Genomic DNA, 25,198 nt, shown 5'->3' with positions numbered 1-25,198 from the left:
GTTACTACCAAACATAATGCTGGATGGTGATTCTTTAAACTTAATTAAGCATTGCAATTAGTTATTAGTGTGATATAATGTTAACAAATGAGAAAGATGCTAGACTGTAAAGCTAGTATTTTTTCAAAACTGTAATCGAATAGGACAATAAAAATTACTAACAAAAAATGTAACAACACAACAAAATCATAACAAAATGGAAGATAACTAATTTAAACTAATACAAAAATCTAAATTACACTAATTATTATACATTATACATTAATTATTATAATAATAAAAAATATAGATGCATTATAAAACAAAGCAACACAAGTTCCTAAAATGTAAAAATTAATAAAATAACAGTATTTGAATACTAAAACTGGTGTATTCAGGGAAAAAAAACATAATGCTGGAACCTAACAATTTACTATGCTACCAATACCATGTCAAGTCCATGTGCAGTGTGTTCCAAAAAAGACTTATTTTAGTGTTTAAGCAAGTGTTAAAGAATTCTAATATATGATCCTGTGTAAGAATGGGAAGCAGTTTCCTTCTCTAAATATAACTCACGTGATATGAATCTGCAGTATGCAAGGCAAAGGTGTGTGGCTCAACTCACAAATGATCAGATTTAAAGGTCAAAGATCTTTAAAGTGTTTGGATGTCATACTTAATAATAAATTGTGAATTGTTCACTAGACATCTGAATAACTCCCCAGGAGTAGTCTGATTTCCGAGAATTACCATGAACAGAAGGTTTGTGACATCTTTGCTACTTTGCTACTCTTGCAGGAAAGGACGGCATTTTGATCACCTTTTAGAAGGTGAACTACTTAAATGCAAGACACCCCGTGTCAGCCACCTCCAAGACTGACAGGGACAACTGCACCCTGTCCATGAGAGTAAGCACTTGAAATGAGCTTGCTGGAAAAGTGCCACACAGGCCAGCGGGGAAGCATGCAGGGCCACCGTAAATACTCTGATGGCTTCAGTGACACATCCAGCTGCGGCAGCTTTATGGATGACACGGACAGGGAGGTCAGCAACCTCACCGATCGTGCCTTCAGGAGCCTGTGCATTGGAGAAGAGGCCATTTACAATGACTCGGAATTCTCATCATCTCCTACTGAACGACATAAAGCATTTGCTGAGGAAACCCAACAAAAGACAGCATCTGAGGAGACATATTCATACAGCATCCAGAAATATGGGGAGACAGAAGCACAGCCCGAGATGGCCTCAACATTCCAGCATTCCTATGTGGATGTAACCCATCAGGAACAGGCTTTCAGAGAAGGAAGCTTGCCTTACATGAACAATGGCTCCAATGAGGTGACGTGGCAGCAGGGCCGGAGCTCATCCAGAGTGTCCTCTCTAATCAAAGCCTTTAGTGCAGGGGAGTGTTACCGTGACAGTGGGACATGTGACATTATTTTGGCAAGGGATCGGTACAGAGACTTTGGCAGTGAATCATGGGACAAATCAACTCTGCTGAGCATCCAGAGGGAACTCTCTGACTTCTCAGAAAACCATCATAATTTTAAGCTGGGCTCTTTTCAGTCTTACAGAAACAATTTTTATGCATCTGAAATGGCTAGTGCAGTGGGCCAGATGGACACAACTGTCCTGATGAAAACCTCAAAAAGTAAGTTGTCAATGAACTCCACAAACTGTTTTTTTCATAGTGAATTCAGCCCCTTCCAGCTGTGGGAAGAATACAACAAGTTTACCTTCGAAAGTACAAAGATGTCAGGGTTTATGTCAGCTAATGAATTCCCAAGGTGGTATGATTCTCCCATGTACAAAGAGCTGAAAGACAACAACAGAGTTCCTAACTCTCTGTGTGAAAATAGGCGCTTAAGTCAGAGACAAATTCAGGATGTTGTGGCTAGTCAGCGCTCCAGGTCCACGCTTACCCACAAAGCCTCTGCAATTGAGAAAAGATGCGAATCTGAGATAGCATCCAACTACCCACCCTGGAAGAAAAACAACAACTTTGTTAGGAACAAACCAGTCAACCGGCCCTCTACGGTCTCACCTTCTAATGAGAGGACATGTAGACCGGATTCAAACTTATTTAGCAATAGTAAAGCAACACACGAGATAGTGGTTGAAAGCACCCTACCTAGCAGTGTGACGCCATTCAGTATCACTCAGCTTCTCACACCGGTCATTCACCTGAGACAAGAAACAGAGACGTCTGAGATCCTGCAGTTTGCACACACACCCTCTGTTTCTGATTATTCCTCACAGAATGAAGCTGACCCTAAACTTCAGACTGATGTCCAACATCTGCGTGACAGCTACAAATCCAAAGCTTCAAGTCTTCTGTTCAACCTCAAAGACAATCGAAAAAGAGTCAAGAGCACATACAGTCCCACTAGATTTAAAGGCCTAGAAATAACAGACAGAAATAAGCAGACCTCAAAGCTGGAGGGCCGGGAATCCAGATTTTCAGATATACTTGTATCCCAAGAAACTGCTCATGAGAATTTGTCTGGAACGGATGCACGGGCCTCATGCAACTCAATCCGAGAGCCCAGTGCAGCCCTTAACACCCTTAAAGATTATACTGATGGCTTTGGATCATATGATAATTTGACATTAAATTCACCTCAAATTCAGGAAAGAGTCGCTAATTACAAATCAGTCCATGGAAGTTCAGAGGGTTCAGAGGGTCACTCTCCCAGCAGAGATTCGCTGGCTAATGTAGGGCTCTCAACACACAATTTATCAGCACAGCATAAAAGCTATCTGACTTCAGAAGGTCAATTAAAAGACCTCAACTATACTTTTAGTCCTGCAAGGCCAGAAATAGCAAACATGCATCCAAAGGCTTACCCTCCAACACATTCTCTGCCCGCTCAGACATCAGAACGGTACGGCCAGAGTAATAACTTGAGTCAAAATGATGTACAACAAAGAAAGGATTTTGGAAGAAAAACTTGGGACAAGTTTGATTCAGTCAATGAAAGAGATGACCGATTTGAATCAGGGCCATTTAGAGGAGAAATAGCAGCTCTGATTGAGATGGACAAACAGAGGAAGGCCACTGCCAAGCAATATTCTGCCAATGATAATTATTCTGTCCGAAAGGAAACTTATATGCAAAAAGTGAATGAAGACATTAAACTTGGTCGACTTTCAAAGGAGGAAGCGAAAGAGGTCAGAGAAGACTCTATATCACCCAGGAAAACATCTTACAGTGACAGTCAATTGAACACATTTTCAAAGCATACTGAATCATATGGAATGCTAAAAAAACAGAATACAACACATCCTCTAAAAGAGGTCTATGGTGGTTTACAAAGCCTTAATGTAACAAATGATCATGTTAAAGCACCAGAACAGAACGTGTCTTCTAACAGCATGGCAATGCAAAAGACATTTGATCAGAGAGTGTATGCACCTTTACAAGACCATAAAGCCCAAAAGAATGAAGAACTGTACTCTTATCAGCCATATAAGTATGAGCATAACAAACAGTGGCACATGTCAACAAGTGAAGACAGGCACACCAAGGAAAGCATGTGGATGCAAAAAAAATTAGAGACAATGGAACAAACTGATGCCAAGAGTTATAATGTTTCTAATACATTGTCAACTACAACTGAGTTTGTTACCTGCAATGGTGCACCAAAACCCAGATTGCAGGATGGAGAATCAGCCTCATCAACTGACACCTCAGATCAAAATAACTCAACTAAACAAGACAGGTTCAGCATTAATGATATTCTTGCCATCAGAGATAACGAGCAGGCAAGAAGACTAAAGGATAATTCAGTTAGTATGTCTAAATCAGAAAATTCACAAAGTCAAGTGAAATTGGATGCAGCTGAAAAACTAACCACAACAGATCTTGCTAAGGAGCAAGAACAACAAGGCTACAAAGTGCAGGAAGTTATAAGTCCATCGCCTGGCTATATTAGAAAAGAATTCCACAATGCAACAAATATCAGCAATGACAGAAAAGATAGAATAATGAGTAAAGACACTGAGAAGGCTACTACAAGAGCAATGTCTTACAAAGAAAGAGGCCAAAGCAAACAAGAAATACTGACGTCGAAATTGAAAGCACATGCTCAAAAGGAAATATCAGCAATTAAAGAAAAGGGACTTGCCAGACAAGGCATTCTTGCAAGAAATACAACAAAACCAAGTATGACTATCAATAATGAAGGTCAAGAAGGTCATTCAAATAAGAAGGAAATCACAGCAGACAAGCTAAATCACCTGTTTCAAGATATCACTTATTCCAGTGTAACCCAGTACAAAGAACAAAATAAAACGCAAGATCATCATCTCAACAATGAGTCGCCACCATCAACAGAAAAGGAACCTCCAAATGTTGAAGATAATCAGAAATTTTCACTTGAAATGAGGAACGAGAAAGTAAAACGTATACCTTTGACAGTAGACAGGCAAAATGACGCACATCCAGCTGATGATAAAGTTTTAATGAAAGAAACATTTTCTCATGTAGGAGATACAATAGTGTCAGATATGATAAATAATGCCCAGAAAGACTACCAGCAATCCAGAATCTCTGAAGATAGGCAAATGAATGTAACAAGCTCAGAGGATATAAACGCTAACAAGGAATCTGTAAAACAGAGCCACGAGTTAATGTCAGGTCATGTGACAACTGCACACAAGCCTGAGAAATGCACATCCCAAAATTCCCCAGTACTCTATAATGAAAAACATGATCAGAAAGAAAATTTGTATGGGAGTAACCAAAGTAAATATACTGAAAAGGCTTTAATTAAACCTGCTGATACAACCAAAAAAGATTTTACAAGCACAGAGGCTTCAAAATCTACTAGCGGTTTGAATAAAAATGACCTTTTGGGATTGGAGAGAAACAAGCCAAGAGTTGAGGAACTTAATGTACATCATAAAAGTAAGATTGATGCTGCAGTGGAGCAACCTAAAATTGAACCAATCAAAAATAGCTCAGAGATTACAGCTAGTCAACTGACATCCTCATCAAGTGACATGAAGTTTAAAAATGGAATTCCACCTGCTAAACCACTAATGGAATCTGCCAAATCAGAGCTCACCTCAAACCTTCAAACCATTACATTAAGTGCAGATGTAGAGCAGCTTGTAACTAGAACCTATAAACATAATTCTGGGCTCAGTTCAGATTCAGAGGCATCGTCGATGGAAATTACAGCCAAAGTCAAATCTATGCCAACAAACAATCCAGGCTCACAAAGAATCATGGAGCCAGAAACACTCAAATGTGTTAATAATAAAAATGGTCAAGCATTAATGATCAAAAACAATACGACACCGGAAAATGTTTTATTTAACCAACAAAACAATCCATTGCAAGTGAAGGCTAATGACAGTACCACTGCAAACCAAATAAAGGATAATCAGTCAAGCTTAGGAACAAGTAAAGAATCTCTAACACAAATGGCATCAGTTAGAGCGAAAGAAAACTGTTTACAAAAAGATCTTCCTCAAGATGATGAAAATACAAAGTCTCTGCTACGTTTCAATAAGGAAGATAAACAAGCATTAATAATTGGAAACAATAAAACAAAACAACATATTATGGATGACCAACAAAGCAATGCATCTCAAGTAAAGTCTCCAGAAACTACCACTGCAAACCAAATGGTGGACAGTCAGTCAAAGCCAGGATCAGATAAGGAATCACTAAAACACAAGACTTCAGCTAAAGCTAAAGAAAACTGCGAGCAAGAGAAACTCCAAAGAGATGAAGACATGACAAAGTCTTTGCTCTATTTCAATAATGAAGATGTACAAGCATTAGCTATCAAAAACATTAAAACAAAGGAAAATGTTTTGGATAACCAACAAAACAGTGCATCACAAGGAAAGGCTGTAAAAACTACCACTGCAAACCAAAAGATGGACAGTCAGTCAAAACTAGAAACAAGTAAAGAATCCCTAGCACAAATGGCATCAGTTAAAGCAAAAAAAAAATCTATGCAAAAAGAACTCCATCAAGATGATGAAAATGATAAGGTGCTACTATGTTTTAACAATGAAGATGGACAAGCAATAATGATCAAAAACATTAAAACAAAGGAAAATGTTTTGGATAACCAACAAAACAGTGCATCACGGGGAAAGGCTGTAGAAGCTACCACTGCAAACCAAAAGATGGACAGTCAGTCAAATCTTGGAATGAGTAAATACTTACTACCACAAATGGCATCAATTAAAGGAAATGAAAACTGCGAGCAAAAAGTACTCAATCAAGATGATGAAAATACAAAGTCTCTGCTATGTTTTAATAATGAAGATAGACAATCATTAATGATCAAAAATATTAAAACAAAAGAAAAAGTTCTGGATAGCCAACAAAACAGTGCATCACAAGGAAAGGCTATAGAAAGTACCACTGCAAATCAAAAGATGGACAGTCGGCCAAATCTTGGAACTAGTAAATATTCACTAACCCAAATTACATCAGTTAAAGCAAAAGAACACTGTGAGCAGAAAGAACTCCATCAAGATGATAGGAATACGGAGTCTATGCTATGTTTGTACAATGAAGATGGACAAGCAGTGAAAAACATTAAAACAAAGGATGATGTTTTAGTTGATCAACAAAACAGTGCATCAAAAGGAAATGCTGTAGAAACTACCATTGCAAACCAAAAGAAGGGCAGTCTGTCAAAACTAGAAACAAGTAAAGAATCCCTAACACAAATGGCATCAGTTACAGCAAAAGAAAGCTTTGAGCAAAAAGATCTCCATCAAGTTGATGAAAGTACAAAGTCTTTGCTAAGCTTTAATAAGGAAGATGGACAAGCATTATTAATCAAAGATAGTAAAGCAAAGCAAAATATTATGGATAATCAACAAAGCAATGCATCACAAGAAAAGTCTACTCCTGCAAACCAAATGGTGGACAGTCGGTCCAAACCAGGATCAAATAAAGAATCACTAAAACACAAGACTTCAGCTAAAGCTAAGGAAAATGATCATCAAAAAGAACCACATAAAGATAAAGAAAATACAAAGAATTTGGTGTTATTCGACAAAAAGGAACTTTCTAAAAGCCAAAACATGTCCAGAATAATAGATAGTTCAGCAACTGTAAGTAACAGTCAACAGGTAGAGAAAAGGCCAGAAAGTGCAATGTCAAAACAAAAAGAACTTCCTAGACCATTGGAAATATCAAAAGAGAACAACAATCACAAGACAACAAAAGAATCTCAAGAAAAGAACCCAAGCAATTCTGAACCCAAAAAAGCTATAGATAAACTAGAACCAAATGTTTCCTCACAACATAAAGTAAAACTAGATGAGGGTGCAACTCAAAAGGACAATACAAAGCCTGTTTCAACACAGAATGTAGAATCTACAGCCGGTGTATCAAACATCATTCATACACCTAGCAAAGTGGAGTCTGCAGAGGAGCCGATGATTTACAATATTTGTGTGTCAAGCAAAACGGAAGCAGCCTCAGACGATGAGCCCATGATCTACACTATATGTGTGTCAAGTAAGTGTCATATTGATGAGCAACAAAATTCAGTCAAACAAGAAGAGGAGAGTTCTGTTGAAACTGAAATAAGTGTTAAGGATGATAGCTTTCGTATTGAAAATGACAGAGCAGAAAATGAACCTGAGGTTGTTCGCAGAAAGACTGAAGTATCTTCAAACGTTGAAGAAAAAGAAGACAAGATTGGAAAATGTGAACTGACGACAACTATGAATAAGTCAAATGTCATGGGAAGAATCACTACATCATACGAGGACCTCTTAGCTAAATATGGGCTTCCAGCAAGTGATTACCATGGTCATCTCATGTCAAAACGTACTCAAGAAGAGAGAGAGAGAAAAGAAAAGGAGGACACTGAAACTCAATTCTCAAACAAACCAATAAAACATGGTATTACCAAACCTCTGACACCCAAAGAAAAAAGCTCAGGTGACAAACAAACACATTCAGATGACTCAAGACAAGCCTCCAGTCAAAAGACGTCTATTACAAGTCAACCTTTAAAGGAAGCAGAGGGAAAAATCAAGCAATTGCAACACTGTGATATCCCTTCAAACAACGTTGCTGAAAAGCAACAGAGTTCAGGAAATAGTATACCAAGCCTTGGCCATTCTACAAGTGATACCACCCTAATACCAAAAGATATAAATAGACATGTTGAACAAGACAGAGTTACACAAAATATTGAACCATCAAGTCAGAGTAGGGGAAGCAATATTCAATCGAAGGAAAAGAAAGTTGAAGAGCAAGTGAGAAACAGTGAGAAAGTGCAAAGTATGAAAAATACAGGAAATATTACTGATGACGTATCCAGAAAGTCCACAAAGAAAACAGACAATGAATCCCTAATGACTAAACAATCGGTAATGTGTGAATCAACAAGAGCAGCAAAATCTGATGTTTTAAAAGCATCCGTTTCCAACACATCCTTGGCAAAGGACACAGCCAAGACCAAACTCACTGAAAGTAAAATTCCCAAAAAGACAATACCCCAAGCTGAAAAGAAGCTTGAAGAGGTGGAAGGTAAAGAGAAAATGTTTAATCAAACTGATACATTAATGCTACATCCGAATAAAATACACAGAAGGGAAACGTTTAATTCAGAAAATCAGAAAAGTATTCATGAGGATAAACAACAGGATTCTACAATGGCTTTGAAAAAAGAATCTGTCTCACACAAAGATACCCAAACTCTGCAAAAGAATGGAAAGGAGAATTTGGAGGTGAAAAGGTCACAAGAGAAGTTACAAGTTGAACTGAACAAGAGTCATGAAATTACTAACCAGATGAAGATGGTTTCAAAAGATACAACACATGTTAATAATTACAAGGATCAAGTTAGCAGTATTGGTGAGGATGTGTGTACTGTTGTAAAACACAACCAGGCTTCTTTTGAAGCCCCAAAAATTCACTTAGAGGACATAAAAGTGTCTACAGAGGAAGTGTCATCAAACAAAGAATTCATGGTAGGCCACAAAAACCAACATGAAGTGATAAAGAGGAAAACTCTACAAGGAAAGAAAGTAACTGTTGTGGCTGAACATGTGGGTGAAAAAGACTTTGCAGAGCTAAAGAAGTTACCAATAAAGACCCTTGCAGCCCAAAATGAACCCAAAACTGTGGACATTATGAAAGGGCTCTGTGAAACGGCACCCAAACCACTTAAGAGAGATTGTCCAAGTGAATCAGAAAAGCCAGAAATTAATCAACAAGATGCATTAGTTCAGTCTCAACATATAAAAGTCTGTGATAATAAACAACCTGCACTGAATAGTGAGGAAAGGAAGATTGAACAGCCTGTATTAAGTAAAAATGGACAAAAGGATGGTAATTTGAAAGTTCGAAATGAAAACAGAAGCAGTCTCGAAGGAAAGCAAGTAAAACATATTGAAGCTACTGAGACAAAACAAGCTCATCAACCTAATACAAACCAGAATCAGCCTGGGAGAGGTTTGGAGCCTGAAAAAGAAAGAAGTGCAAGCTATGAACTAGAACATGCACAGATATATCAAAAGGACGCCAAGAAAGAAGGTATGTTATCCAAAAATGAGGCTACACAGAGGAACAAAAAGGTGACTAGACCTGAAATATCAGCAATCGCAGACTATGCTCGACTGAAAGTTATTGCTGCAGAAGATGACACAAAAGAGCTTGATATATTTCCAAAAACGGACTTCTACAACAGTTATGATCAGCCGGCTTCAAGAATTTCTAAAGATTCTCATAGAAAGGTGTCAGGAGATATATGGGAAGATTCAAAACGAGAGGCCATTTTAAGAGAAAAAGGTCAAAATCTCAAGCAAACACCATCATTAGCCCAAAAGCACAATCCCAGTACGAATATAGCTGAAGCAACGCCTGTATCACTGGTAGCATCAGGTTCACAAGGTAGAGCTGCTTCAACTCAATCAAGGACTCCAGCAATTCATAGGAAATCAAATACTAAACAAACTTTGGAGCAAACAAAAACAGGAGAAAGTTACAAAACATACCAGTCCAGGAATCCCCAAGGAGACAATATTGCAGCATTGCAAGCTGAGAGTACAATAAACCGATCAAGACAACCGGCTCATGATAAAAGAATGGAGAAGACTAGCTTTTCTCATTCAGGAAGACAAGTGTTGGGTAATGTAAAACAAGCAGACAACCAAATAAATATGGCATCACCACCAGAAGAAGAAATGGAAGAACTACAATATTACACCGTGAATGCTCTTGACATTGAACCAAAGCCAAATTACACACCCGAGCCACCTCATGAAAGTCCCAAAATTTACCAAAACAAATTAGAGGAAGACAAAAAGGAAGATAGCTTGTCTTTGCAAAGTCTAACAGAATATGGTAAAGCTAACATGACAGGACCCCGATCCAACTCTTCTTCTCCAGCCATGGGAAAACCCACCATGTTCAGAGTGAAGGATAATACCATCAGACCGTCTTCTGTGACCAAAACTGTGAAGCCACGCTTTCACAGGTCATTCTCTGATGACTTGAGGATTGGTTCTCCAAAGGAACACTTGAGCGGTTCAGAGAAAGAAGATGAAACTCATCCCAAAGAGTCTGCTAACCTTCCTCTCTTACACGAGCCAGCTATTGTTACCCAGCCACTCCAAAAAGTAAAGGAAACACTCCATAACAACATGTCCATAGCAGATTACTCGACAAATAAATTAAAAAGCTATCAAAGAAGAAGCCAACATTTTGAGGAAGAAGAAACCCGTTCGGTCATCAGCACAATGTCGGAAGATTTAGAAAACTGTACAGCGAGACCTATAGATCTGGCCGACCTAAGTATGGCCTTCATGCCTAAGAATGAATTTTACAGAGATTCCTACCGAAGGCCTGCATCCGCCTGCTATGAACGACCAGATTCAGTCTGCTACGAAAGGCCAGAATCAGCCTGTAGTGATATAAGATCATTGGGGAAACCTCCAGCGGTGCCCCCCAAATCTGAAAAAGCTCTTCGGCGAGCGCAAAGACTTACAACAAGACGTCTCAAAAAGTCTGAGTCTCCGAAGTTAGCACCTGAAAACCAAGAACAACCAGAACCCAAATCAATCAGCAACATCTCCAGCGTTCCCTCTTCACCATCGGATGTACCGTCATCACATCAAGAGGTGCATGCCTCACCCCCTCTTTCACAATATGACACCCAGCCAAATTACTCCCCCCCTGCACACAGTATAGTGGCGCAACCTTTCCCAATGACACAGAGAAAGCTTTTGCAAGACCCAAACTCAGGGCAGTACTTTATGGTGGACGTACCACTACCGGTTAAGACAAAGACTTTTTATGACCCTGAAACTGGTAAATATGTACAGTTGAATGTCCGTCAGAGGTCTCAGGGTGCTTTAACACAGCCAGCACAAGTTGAAATGTTAAATGCTCCTTACATGCTGTATCGTGGCTTTCTGCCAATGGCTGCATCCTCATTATCACCCTTGAGGTCATCATCTGAAATGTCAACACCGGCTGCGCTAACAGTTCATCGGGATATGCTTGAGACGGGTAGCGAAGCGTGGACTCAGAATGTTCATCACAGCAGAGATTCTCAGCAATACCCTGAAACACAGTATGGGTCACACGAGCAAATTCACAACCCGGCTTTGTATGCAGAAAACAATGTTGATGACAATGACAGACACAGAGATATTATAACTATGAGTGAATTAGAGGACTTTGCAATGGAGAGCACATGACAAGAAAAGATAGTTTAAATAGGTAAATGCTGTTTGTACACAAATCTATCCTTTTATGACTGTATATCTAAGCTATTTAAATGTGACTTTTAAATTAAAGGTGTTCAATTTGTATTCAAAGATTGCTATTAAACTGCATTGTGTTTTGTAGCCGAGGGGAAGGGCATGGGCTCTTTATTGTCAGAAAAATCAATTGAAGAATTACGAAGCATTCCAATGAATTATGTTATGTTAAAAATAATTTTGCAGTGTTTTATTTATAATACAATAAAGACTATACACGGGCGTCACGGTGGCTCATTGGTTAGCACGATCGCCTTACAGCAAGAAGGTTGCTGGTTTGAGCCCCAGCTGGGTCAGTTGGCATTTTTTCTGTGGAGTTTGCATGTTCTCCCCGTGTTCGCGTGGATTTCCTTCGGGTGCTCCGGTTTTTCCCCACAGTCTAAAGACATGTGGTATAGGTGAATTAAATAAGCTAAATTGGCCGAAGTGTATGTGTGTGAAAGAGTGTGAATGGGTGTTTCCCATTGGGTTGCGGCTAGAAGGGCATAATATATGCTGGATAAGTTGGCGGTTCATTCTGCTGTGGCGACCCCTTATTAATAAAGGGACTAAATCGAATATAAAATGAATGAATGAATAAAGACTATACCCACGCAGCACACAATACCTTCAAGAGGAGTGACTTTAGTATTTTATGCTAAATGCTACATCCTACAACCTAGTCAGAACCTTTATTGGTCTGTCAAAACAAAATTTTGACATATTTTCCAAATGGCTCACATTACACATGAAAACTGAAAGTTCATTCATTCATTTATTTTCTTTTTGTCTTAGTCCCTTTATTAATCAGAGGTTGCCAAAGCTAAAAGTTTGTCAGTTTAAAAATTTTTTTAAGGCTGTTTGCCATATTAAGGCAACTTTTCCGTTGATATTCTTTTGCACATAACATATTAAAAAGAGGGTTCTGTCTTTACATTGCAATCGTCATTAATGTTTGACTATGAAATTGTTGCTTTATAAACAACTCCTTGCAATATACTACTTTCTAAAGTCTTTCAGAACCTCATTATATCATTAAAAAAAAGATGTGAAATTAAAATATATTGCCTTTCTCACACAAAACTTAAATGTATTTTAAAACATTAAAAAAGGTCGTATTTTCTGATGTAACAAACTTTGGAATGGCCCTTTGCAGTTTGCTCACTTGACACAGTTGCTGTGTATATACAAATATTTTAGTGGGTTTGAGCGATTTCAGTATCTGCACAATAGACCACTCTAGTGGACAGAGGGTGCGTTGCACTTTATGTATTTCAAAGTAAATCAATAATGTATTGAGCACATCTCGAAAAATGAGACTACATTTTTTGTGTATCAGACCTATAGCCAGCCTGCTTAAAGGGGTGGTTCTTTTTTTCTTAAAAAGTGGAGCTAAGTTATTCTCCTCGATTTCTATTAAACTATGAGGTTCAAATACTGTATTTTGGTGACATTTTAAGCACTAATGCTGGATTAGCTTGTCGGATGGATGGTAAACATGACCACTTTTTGATGCAACAAAAAAATTCCTACAATTTTGTCAAAGTGATTACCACACTATTTTACCGGAGGGTTTATTAAAAAATGTGCATTTAAACTAAGTATAGTTTTATAAATAATGTTATAAGATTAGAAGTTAAAATACAAATGAAAAAAGAGATATGAAAAAAAGACTTGCTTTTAAAAGTACAAATTTATTATCATCATGGGTGACGCTGCAGGGCAGTAGGTAGTGCTGTCGTCTCACAGCAAGAAGGTCACTGGTTCGAGCCTTGGCTGGGTCAGTTGGCATTTCTTTGTGGTGTTAGCATGTTCTCCCCGCAATCCTAGGGGTTTCCTTCTGGTGCTCCGGTTTCCCCTACAAATCCAAAGATCTGATACAGGTGAATTGGGTAGGCTAAATTGTCCGCAGTGTATGAGTGTGAATGGATGTTTCCCAGTGATGGGTTGCGGCTGGAAGGGCATCGCTGCGTAAAAATGTGCTGGATAAGTTGGCGGTTCATTCAGATTAATAAAGGGACTAAGCCGAAAAGAAAATTAATTAATGAATTATCATCCATCTTTAAAAAAAAATTAGGAATCTGTTCAAACATATTAAAAACTGTGGCCTATAGGTAAATCACAAACCCACAAAATCACAAAATTTCAGAATTTGTAAATTTGAATATTTAAAAAAAATAATTTGAAATAAACCAAAATAATTAATTGGAAATATGTGTTAAAGCCTTCTTCTATTGGTTAAATGTACAATTTATGATGATGTCATACTGTCAAAAATGGGATAAATGAGCTCATGTAGGGGCCAAATTCTGAACATTGTCAGTGGGGGGTGGGTCTTCGAACCACTCGAACCCCCCCTAGCTACAGGCTTGTATATACAAAAAACTCACTGCAGATATGACTTATTTATTCATTTTCTTTTCAGTTTAGTCCATTTATTAATCTGGGGTCGCCACAGCGGAATGTACCACCAACTTATCCAACATGTTTTATGCAGTGGATGCCCTTCCAGCTGCAACCCAACACTGGGAAACACCCACACACTTTTGCATTCACACACATACGGCCAATTTAGCTTATTCAATTCACCTGTACTGCATGTCTTTGAACTGTGAGGGAATCTGGAGCACCCGGAGGATAACCCACACGAACGTGGGGAGAACATGCAAACTCCACAAAGAAATGCCAACTGACCCAGCTGGGGCTTGAACCAGCGACCTTCTTGCAAGGCGATCGTGCTATCCACCGTGACGCCAGATTTGACTTATAATTATTTTAAAACTACTGTTTTCTTTTATGTTATGTGGAACTGTGCTTAATAAATATCCAACACAATATAAGAAAGACAATCAGATCCATTAAGAATACTTGTCTTTCTCAGTCTAAATAAATGCATTGAGTTATTAATCTGTTTTTGACATAAGCACATGCAGCTATGATAACTGCACAGATGTTGACCGTATCTTGACCTATGCAGGAGGGGCATATCTCAAACAGCTGAAGCGCCAGAGTTTGGATGTGACTTCACTGACAATGTATCATTAATGCAACAAAAGAACTCATTAACTTCATTCAAACACAATTTGAAACAAATGATTTGTGTTATTATTTCGTTTAGTTTAGGGGGGTTTTAGGCTTGCTTGGCCTCACTCCAGTTAATTTGATGTAACAATGCTTCTCATAATAGAATGAATTACTACACTGAATAATCAATAATCCACGTGCACTGAATGTTACAAACAATCTTCTAAATATACTACTACAATAACTCTAAATGACTTAAAACTATTACAGGCCATTTGTTTTTCTGTGTGCTTGCTGTGCGAGAATTCATTTTGGAAAAGAAAAAAAAAGATTAACAACAGCAACAGTGTCTAAATTGATTTTTCCCCTGACTCGGGTTTTCTCAAAGCGGAGGCATCTTTATCAGCCGATGCAATGTGCAATCACAATGGTATTTTTATAATGGTAGTTTTTTATTTTAGTGGGCAACATCTCACATGTGGTAGCAAATATGTTTTAGGTTAAAAAAATTGTAATCATTATGACCAACATCTCGCCTGTTTTTCAACAATATTTTGATAAAATCATTACAAAAACTTAACGATTATGGTGGAGAGTAAAGCTAATTCATCTAATTCCCTTGGACTACTTTGCTAATAAAATGAATATTTTCATAAAATCATTATAACTTAAGCTAAACCTTCTGGGTTTCTATTTATGATGGACGTCAAATACAATTTTATTTTGAAAAATTCCCCTTGGCCTAATTAACCATAGAAAAAATAATAATATTTCTTAAATAAATTGATTTAACGCAACATAATTTGCACCTCAGTTCACAGGACTTCTCTCACAAAAGATAACATTTTTTCAGTCAAGAAGAACTTCTCACTTACAACACCTAATCTCACGTAATCAGACATTCTCCTTTTTTTGTTTTTTGAGGATTTAGTGCAGGTCTTATTAAATGAAGGATTAGGACTAAATGTAAAATGGGAAAAAAATTTAATGGAAAAAAATTTAAGAACTGTAGAAATGAATACTGGTCTGCCACGGCCTCATGTCAGTCTGTGATAAAAGAAACTGGACAGTGATTGGTCTAGAGGGCGCTTTTATTTAAGAACTGTAGAAAGTAATACACTGAAAAAAATGGTTCATTGCAATTTTTTGCAAACTTTTTATATTAGCTGAATTTAAACAAACAAATTAAGTTGAACATTACAAATTTTATTGGGTTGTTTAAATTCAGCCCATATAAATAGTTTACAACCAGTTATTATAAAAACAATTAGTAAATCCAATGAATATTTTTTTCAGTGTACTTGGCCAAAAAGCAATGTAAATAATATCAAAATTAATCTCTGAGTTCACCAAAAAATAAAAGTTTAAAATTCACCTGGTTTAAAAATTGGGTTTCAAATTTCAGTCATTAAAAAATCTCACTAACACATAATCTCAAATAGTTAAACATTGGTTATGCTCATCTGATGTTCAGCCACCTGTGATGTGTACAAATAACTACTGGCTATTAATGAGAAAGTGTTTTAGTAATTATTCTCTAAATTTTCAAACATTTGGATTTAGTACAGGTTTTACTAAATCTAAAGGAAAAAGAATAAAAATTTAAATTTAAATTTAAGAACTGTAGAAATGAATGCTTTACCTAAATGCAGAATGGTGGAAACAAGGGTCTGCCACTCAGCCTCCTGTCAGTCTGTGTGGTGAAAGAAAACTGGACAGTGATTGGTCTAGAGGGCGCTGTGATATATTTAACAGTATTGCAGGTTGGACCCTATTTGAAACCTGTTGCTCTTGCTTATGTGTTGTTTGAGGACAAACCTTTTTTTTACCTGAGGACAAATAAATAAAGCAAGAATAAAGAAAGAAAGGTCCCACTTTATATTAAGTGGCCTTAACTAAAATATTTACACAGGAATTAATTGATTGTTACAATGTACTTATTGTGTAAATACATGTATTTAATGTGTACTTATGCTTGATTAAATAAAAGTATGTAATTACATCTGTAATTAACTTTTGTAATTACATTTGTAAATACACTGTTGACTATTCCCAACACCTTAACCCACCTTTAAACCTACCCATACCACCAAACCTGTCCATAACCCAACCTCTATCCCAACTCAAAAACACCACAAGTGTTCTCAAATACATCATAAACACAGTAAGTACATTGTATTTATTTTTTTGATGCAAGTACATAGTAGTTAAGGACACTTAATATAAAGTGGGACCGAAAGAAAAAAGTTAATAAAAAAAAAGGTCATAGCATATGATTTTACACCATGGTTGTTGCATGTTCTTAGCTCATTCTGCTAAATTATTTTAACGTTTTTAATTCTCTCTCTTTTTTATATGCCAAATGATGTTTAACAGAGCAAGAATATTTTTCCACAGAGTTTCTTTTTATTTTTTTCTTCTGAACAAAGTCTTATTTCTTGAAGTTTGACTGGAATTTAAAAAAGGATAAAAAAAAATGATCAAATTTAGGTCATTTAAAGTCCCCTTAAGAAATTATTTAAATATTTTCTTCGATTGGCTACAGAACAAACCACTATTGCTCAACGGTTTGCCCAATTTACCTAACTTGCATATAGTTAACCTCCTTTAGCACTTTCAACTGAATAAAGCATCTTGCAAATCTTCTTAAAAAATTATATACTGTCATCATGCACAGACTAAAGTAATTAGTTATAAAAAATGAGTTATTAAAACAATTATATTTTAAATTAAGCAGCACTTGGGAAATATTTAAAAAAAGAAATCCAATTACACAGGAGGGCTAATAATTTTGTCTTCAACTGTATACAGCAGGATTCTCATTTATTATTGAAGTTATTGTGTTTATTTAATATTGTTTCAAATCTAAAAAATTATCTTTAATTCAATGTTAAATTAAATGTATTGACTAAAGTGATAAAATATCATACAGTTAATTAATAATTACAATTTTTCAATATGGCAGCCTGTATTATGCTTAATTTTCTCAAATGTTATTAGTGCATTTTCTGTTATCGATACCAGTGAATGATTTTTCGGTTGCACTTTACATGTATTCTACAGAGCATATACTTACCTAAGAAAGTACTGGGTGATGATTAGGTTTAGGGATAGTAGTTATAACCCAGTTTATGCAATTACTGTGACAATGTAAACACAAAACTGGGCATTGAAAAAATAAAGTGCTGCAGAGTTTTCTTTTTTTCTTTGAGAGTGTGCTCCAAATATAACAGTATTTTCTACACACATTTCAAGCAATACTGTGCTGCCTTAAAACACAAATGCCAAGCAGCATGGCTTCATCAGGCAAGACTTTTGACATTATCCGGCTCTGCTTTGTCACCGGGGTGTCACATCATGAATAATTAAATCACTACTTTGTGATAATACATAATTCAGCATCAATTATTAATGCTAATGTGTGTGCAGTTTACTCAATTGTGTTATTGACTATCAAAAGTAATTTCCTGAAAATCCTCAAGGACAAGAATTTAATCAGCCCAGCTTTCTTTGCAAAGGTAGCACTGTTGAGTGTTCTTAATCTAAGTTGCTTTTGCAATATTGCAATGTGTTTCTATGAAAGCAGCTACTCGCGTTTGTTTTTAATAATCTGTTTGATGGTTCATAAATGATCGCTCGGTATTGTATAATTGCATTTATGCTTTTGTTCTAAAGAGTTTTTGTGGTTTGTTGCAATATAAAGAAATTCTAAAGGCAGCATGACTAAACCTAATGGCATCAGAGCTTTGTCGTAATGTCATAATTATCATTGTCATCAAGGGATGCATGTAATAATGTCATATGATACAAGAGATTCATAATGTACTTTAAGGTAAATAAATAATAAGAGCAGCCATTGCTTCCATTTTTTGCAGGCCTACCGCATGTGAACTTATTAATAATTGATCATAGCCAGATGGTGTGAGCAATAGGCAACAGGAGATGTACATGATTGCCTACATGTTTAATTGTTTTATAGAACATGTCAAAACAGAACCAGTGTGTGGACTCTTGCGACCGATGGCGGACAGACGTAATGACAGTTGTCATCCCATCAGCATGAATAAATAGGAGATAACCCGCATCATATCATAAAACATGACAAACCACTTAATATACAGTTCTGTCCTTGATATTATCTTACATATAGTATTTCACATTAGTACATTTATATTTCGGCATGGCATATATCTTGACAAAATGCAGAATGTCTATCATCACCTGACTTCACAGTACACAAGTCAAACATCAAAGTGGATTGTGAAAAATTAAGTAAGTTCACATTGGCAACCAGGGAGATTTCTTTTTTCTTTTTTTTTAACCATAATTATTAATCTGTCCACCAGGAAAATGGTATTACAGCATCGGTGCGCCCATGTGCACCCAAATCAAAGCAAAGAATCATGAGTAAAAGTGAACGAGGAGAGGAAAAATTACTAACAAAGTAATAGTCTGACACATACATACGCACAAAAAACACAAGAAGGGGTTGCACTTTACACCCTTCATGTCCTGGGTGAGTCAGTTCACTCAAAAATAAAAAAGAAATAAAATAAAAAGGTAGCAGGCATTCAATGCTTGATTATAAATCCTTCATCCAAAGAGTGTCCTGAAAAAATCAAAAGGAATCGACCTAGAATCCCTCATTTCTTATCCGGACCCTCCTTTTGGCAGTGCAGATGCTTGTCTGGAGTTCTCCGTAGTGATGTGATCTTTGAGGTACTGGAGTTTGGACTGGAGTCTCCTCCGGTGTTTTGGCTGAGAGGAAGCGCTGGGCCCGCTGCAGGCCCGGTTGTAGACCCTGTGCCCAGCAGGTTGGCAGACTGGAGCACGGCCTCTGAATGCTCTCTGGCCTTCATCCGCAGGGCTGCCACGCTGGCGGTGCGGTTACTCTGACACCCGTATGGTGGCAGGAAGGACAGGCCCATTGGGTCGGGCACACAGCAGGAACACAGCGGACTTCCTAATGAGGCAGACCACAGTAATGGGTCATAATGGGATAGCATGTAGAAAATGGCCTTTATCCATTATAAAAAATGTCTTCGTCCATGTGTGTATCTATCTATCTATCTATCTATCTATCTATCTATCTATCTATCTATCTATCTATCTATCTATCTATCTATCTATCTGTCTGTCTGTCTGTCTGTCTGTCTGTCTGTCTGTCTGTCTGTCTGTCTGTCTGTCTGTCTGTCTGTGCTTGTTGACATGATTATAATAAGATCTTATTTATTAATCAAAATTAATTGCATAAATCAACTAACAACGAGTAATATATTTTACAGCATTTATTTACTTTTGTCTGTGTTGATTAATGAAAAGGTATGTGTTTATATTAGATCACATTCTTTTAGCTAGGCTTACACAATATTTGATCTTAAAGTATATTAGTAGATGCAGAGTTTTACAAACTATTACTAATAAATCCTGTTGAAGTAATGCCCATTGTCATCTACAGTCTAAAAATCTGTCAATGACTAACATTTACAAAAAGATCACATTTATTAATATAATATGAATGTGTAATGTTAATAAATTAATAACTAGGATCATATAATAATATATGATTTAATAATGCATTAATGAACTAACAATAATAAAACATTGTACAGCATTTATTTGGCTTGTTAGTTTTAAAACTCATGTTCATGCATTAAGTACCCAGATACACTGTTGATTTTTGTATGAGATTAACATGAACTAATATATAATGCTTATTATCTATCTATCTATCTATCTATCTATCTATCTATCTATCTATCTATCTATCTATCTATCTATCTATCTATCTATCTATCTATCTATCTATCTATCTATCTATCTATCTATCTATCTATCTATCTATCTGTCTGTCTTTTGATGCGATTATAGTAGGATCACATTTATTAATCTAAATGAATTGCATGAATCAACTAACAAAGAATAATATAATTTACAGCTTTTATGTACTTTTGTCAGTTTTGATTCATTAAAAGGTATGTGATATTGTCCATTGTCATCTTTTAGTTATTAGTTCACTGTCTAAAAATCTATCAATCATTAACATTTACAAAAAGATCAAATTTAATAATATATGAACAAGTGTAATGTTAATAAATAAGGTAATGTAATGTCTATCTGTCTGTCTGTCTGTCCGTCTGTCTGTCTGTCTGTCTGTCTGTCTGTCTGTCTGTCTGTCTGTCTGTCTGTCTGTCTGTCTGTCTGTCTGTCTGTCTGTCTGTCTGTCTGTCTATCTATCTTAAAATATTTTAAATATTAATCCAGTGTTGCATTTTAGTCGTATGTAACAAAACATAAAATGCAAAATATCAAATATATCTGAAACATCCATAAATGTTTTTATGATGGCATTCAGTATGGCGGGTCTTACCTTTTAAAGTTGCCACTTGTGATAAAGCTTGCGCGTAAGTGGCTGTGTTCAGCAGAGTCCCAGGCAGACAGGATGGGAAAAAAGGTCCTCCCGAACCCACCACTCTGTTAATGCTGTACATGATGGAAAGAACCTGGCATTAGACCTCTTTAGAATGACAAACAGGAATTGCATGATTAGTAGATGTACACACTTCTGCTGGAGCTCCATTGGTTCTTTCTTGCTTCTGCTGTGGTCAACAGGAGACTGGTTGAGGTTTCGTGCAGGAGGATTGCCTTCATTCATTTGTTCTTTGCCTCCGTCCTGCTCCGAAGTTCCTCTTTCTGTTTTCCTCCACTTTGCTCTTCGGTTTTGAAACCAAACCTAAAGACAAAGGACAAAAACTAATGAATAACAAAGATTTGTTCTATGAATTTCATTAAAACTTAAATGTTGATTTAAATATATTTCTTCTGTGAAAAAAAAACATTATGGATTATTTTTTTTATTTTCCAATGAAGAAAAAGAAAACATACAATAACCTAAAGTTGTTTAATTTCAGGTTCTTCTTATTTTTTTAAATGTGCTGCCCATGTAGTCTAAAAGCCAGTGACTTATTTCAAACTTGACGAACACAACTGCTGAGCATATGCAGCGAAGTTCTTGTATGTTAATTGAATGAAGGTCATTGCCTATAACAACATTTAATTGAGCAATTTTTCATTATCATTTTTTAATGACTTCCTACTGACAGTCTCCCTGCTTCTGAGAGAGAACCATGATGAAGTCGTTTATTTCTCTATTTAGTGATTGTTTGACAACATCAGATTCGATTAAGTCTGTGCTCTCTAACACATTAATCATATTTGAATGGGAAAGGTTGCATAATGCGGCCATATCTCCACCGCCTGGCCAGCATTGTGTAAAGGTACAATGATGCGAGCAAACAAAACGCCACACACATACACGCCTATAGCTGCTGCTCTCTCCTCCACATAATATGACACAACAGTTTACTGGCAGGACAACAATATTCACAATGTAATTGTGGCAACATTATCTCACCCTTGCACCTTCCAGCTAGAAGTCATGATCCCCCAGCACTGAATGCTCCGTAATTGCACCATTAATCTCAATTTGCAGTTTGTTCTTAATGCAGCACAAGCCAATTGACACTTTAAAAACGGCGAGGCGCCCACTATACTACAACAACAAAAAAAGAAAATTTATTTCCTAATAATAACGTAAGTTTAATATCCCTGCATGCTGCGACCGATTCATGTTCAGATTTAATAATAGGAATCGGGTAATCCGATTAGAGAGAAATAATTTGTTTACAATCCCTAATTTACAGCCGCGAATTCCATTATCGCGTCGCAGTCATTGGTTTTAAGCGATAGTAAGATGACCCTGGGGAACAAAAGGGAAACTATTATATTTCCGACAATTAGATCTGAGCTCAGAAGGCAACCCAAAAGCAAATCTGGAATGCAGGAAATTGCATCCAGACACATTGAATGCAATTACACGTGGCCGACTTGATGTTATTTGCAAGGCCGCAGAATATGAAATCGGAGGTTTCAGGTGCAGCCTTCTCGGGACGTTTGTCTCGCATCCTTGCTCCATTTGCTGAAACGCGGAAATGGCAGTGCATCTAAGCAATTTTTATACCTTAGAGACGAGGGCAAATTAGTGGAGAACATTACCACTAGTTAATTATGAATGACCGATTAATCAACCTAATCTAATATTCCACATTATGTTGATGTTATTAAAGCGCATCACGGAAATGACAGAGTGGCTTCATTTATTTTCTTTGGCCAAACGTGCAGTGAGCGCCTTTATACGTGATGTCTCTGTGCATCTGGACTGTTGTGGGAAGACTCTCACCTGGACGCGAGCCTCTGTCAGGTTGATTTTCATAGCCAACTCTTCCCTCGTGAACACGTCTGGATAGTGCGTCTGTGCAAAAACCGCCTCCAAAGCCTCCAACTGTGGAAAGATTGAATTGTGTTCGTTGCGTCAATTTAAAATTCAGAAACAATTGTTCGTTCCCCGAGTATGAATGGTAAGTTAAAACTTACCAAAACTGACTTACATTTTAGTACAAGTAAGATGATGACAAAGTGGTAGAAATTCATCATACTGCTTGACCGCAATTATTTAAAATAATTATAGGAATTCTATATAGATAGGCTACATAAAGAAATGAAAACATTTGACAGTGTCTAGGCCTGCATGCACTTCGGCCTTTTCTTTATAGGCTATCTTACGTTTCCATCTGTGTCAATTAAAGCTTTAATAAATAAAGGTGTAGCTAAAAGATAAAGGAATTTTCGCAGTGATGCAATAAAAGATTCCTCAAAGGGAACAGTTTAGAACAATTTACCATAACCCTTTAAGGTGCATTTCTTAAGAATATTTTTTATGGCCTACATCTTTTATTGAATACTTTTATAAATAGTAATATGCAATTAAAACAATGATAACCAACTTAAGGGTTAATATGAAGAAAAGAGCCTATATAGTTTTTTAAATACAAGAAACTTTTTTGCTACATAGAAACACTTTGGAAATGTTACATGAATGTTAAAATGTAAATGAGTTTAACAAAATGGTTTTCCCTTTTGCTTTACAAAAAAATAAAACTTTACTTCCTAAAGGTGTCTGTTTACGTACATTTAAAAATGCGAAGCAATGTCAAAACGGTCGTTTATAAAACAGTCATTATAATGCAAGCTATAACAGTTTGATTTTGTATCAATCTGTCATTTTTGCTCCTCGCTGTTTTGGTACCTGTTGTAAGGTGAAAGTCGTCCTGTTTCTTCGTTGTTTTCTGCGCAGAAAACCGTCATCAAAGTCTCCAGAGGCGTGATTCCCGAACCCATTTGTGTTCACTGTTTTAAACAGGAACGCAACACTTTTAAAATAGAACATTTCAACAGGACAATAATATGCGTTATGCGTAATATGCGTTTTCCATTATTTCCGTTCGTTGCCTCTCGCTTAATAATACTGGACTAATTCACAGAGAGCAGTTGATTCATTGTGGAAACCACAGAGTCACTTTACACAATGGGAAACCGTGACCAACAAAATGCCAGCTGAAAGGCATGACATCTAACATCTGTTCTCAGACAGACTGCAACAAAAAGTCTCAGCTGGGCGGCTGTCAAGCGCGCGATCACATAACCATGTGGCAAAACATTAAAGTCCACAAAACAAAACATAAGCACAGGCTAATTATTAAGTAGCCTAACTTTAATAATGCACATCATCAACATAGAATCAACATCACAGCAGGCGAAAAAAGACATACGCAATAACCGAAAGCGCTTCATTTTTATCAGATTTAAAATAGGCCTAGCCTATATAGAAAAAAATGTTAACATTTTGATTCTTACTTACATGTGTTGGTCCTGCAGCACTCTCCTTCTAACTGTGGAGGACAGTGAAAGTAAAACATGGTGCTTTGCGAGTGGAGAGAATAATTCACTCTGCAAAGAAAAACAGCCAAACGTCAGCTGTAAAGCTCTCCAACTCTCACTTGCGTCTTACAAACAACTTAAAACTATGCTAATACATTTCTGCTAGCACATAAAGTAAAAAAACCCGCATCCGTACCAGTGGACGGTCCGTGTGCAGTAGGGTTTCCTCGCGTCTCCTGCTCAACCTCAGCTGAGCAGTTTCACTCCCACCGTCAATCACTGAGCGCTCCGGTTTATCCGCTCTCGCGCGCGCAAGGAGGGAGTGACCAGATGTCTTTGTGACTGTTTACAGCATGACAACACTCGCCTTTATAATCTCCCACGTAATTGCAATTAATCAGATTTGGGTTTTCAAGTCGTTTGGATAGGTTCTCCGGATCGCGCACGTGGTGGTAAACGTCAAAACCCTCCGAGGCGTTCGAGCTACTCCAAAAGTGTAACTTTATCTCGATGCATGCATGCTATTCCCAAAACACAAACACGCGGGCACAAGCGCGATGCACTTTTACACAGTTGCTTTTTATATTAAAAATCTAGATGACTGTTTTTGAATTTAAAATTGGCTGTCAGACCAGTAATTGCTCATTATATGGGTTAGGGGTCCACTTTATACGAGAAT

At 37.0% G+C, this 25,198-nt stretch overlaps 2 protein-coding genes across 5 annotated transcripts in view; one reads left to right on the top strand and one right to left on the bottom strand.

The window, feature by feature from the left end:
• The window catches only part of wu:fc13h05, a 49,863-nt gene extending 37,901 nt beyond the window's left edge, over window positions 1-11,962 (top strand). For all 3 annotated transcript variants that reach the window (XM_073920134.1, XM_073920133.1, XM_005156947.5), the window contains one exon: window positions 778-11,962. In XM_073920134.1, coding sequence (XP_073776235.1) covers window positions 901-11,676 — 10,776 coding nt within the window. In that variant the 5' untranslated portion in view covers window positions 778-900 and the 3' untranslated portion in view covers window positions 11,677-11,962. The remainder of the gene's footprint in view (window positions 1-777) is intronic.
• Window positions 11,963-18,661: 6,699 nt separating this feature from the next.
• On the bottom strand, window positions 18,662-24,863 carry drgx (dorsal root ganglia homeobox). Of its 2 annotated transcripts, XM_005156850.6 has the most exons (7): window positions 24,716-24,863; window positions 24,500-24,588; window positions 23,888-23,988; window positions 22,982-23,083; window positions 21,306-21,475; window positions 21,113-21,225; window positions 18,662-19,705 (listed from the first exon to the last, which is right to left on the bottom strand). In XM_005156850.6, the coding sequence occupies exons 2-7, from the start codon at window positions 24,555-24,557 to the stop codon at window positions 19,386-19,388; spliced, it is 864 nt and encodes a 287-aa protein (XP_005156907.1). In that variant the 5' UTR covers window positions 24,558-24,588; window positions 24,716-24,863; the 3' UTR covers window positions 18,662-19,385.
• Between the last annotated feature and the right edge of the window lie 335 nt (window positions 24,864-25,198).

The sequence above is a fragment of the Danio rerio genome, chromosome 13 (assembly GCF_049306965.1).
Source record: "Danio rerio strain Tuebingen ecotype United States chromosome 13, GRCz12tu, whole genome shotgun sequence".
NCBI classification, from domain to species: Eukaryota; Metazoa; Chordata; class Actinopteri; order Cypriniformes; family Danionidae; genus Danio; species Danio rerio.
This window is presented reverse-complemented; position numbering and strand designations above follow the sequence as displayed.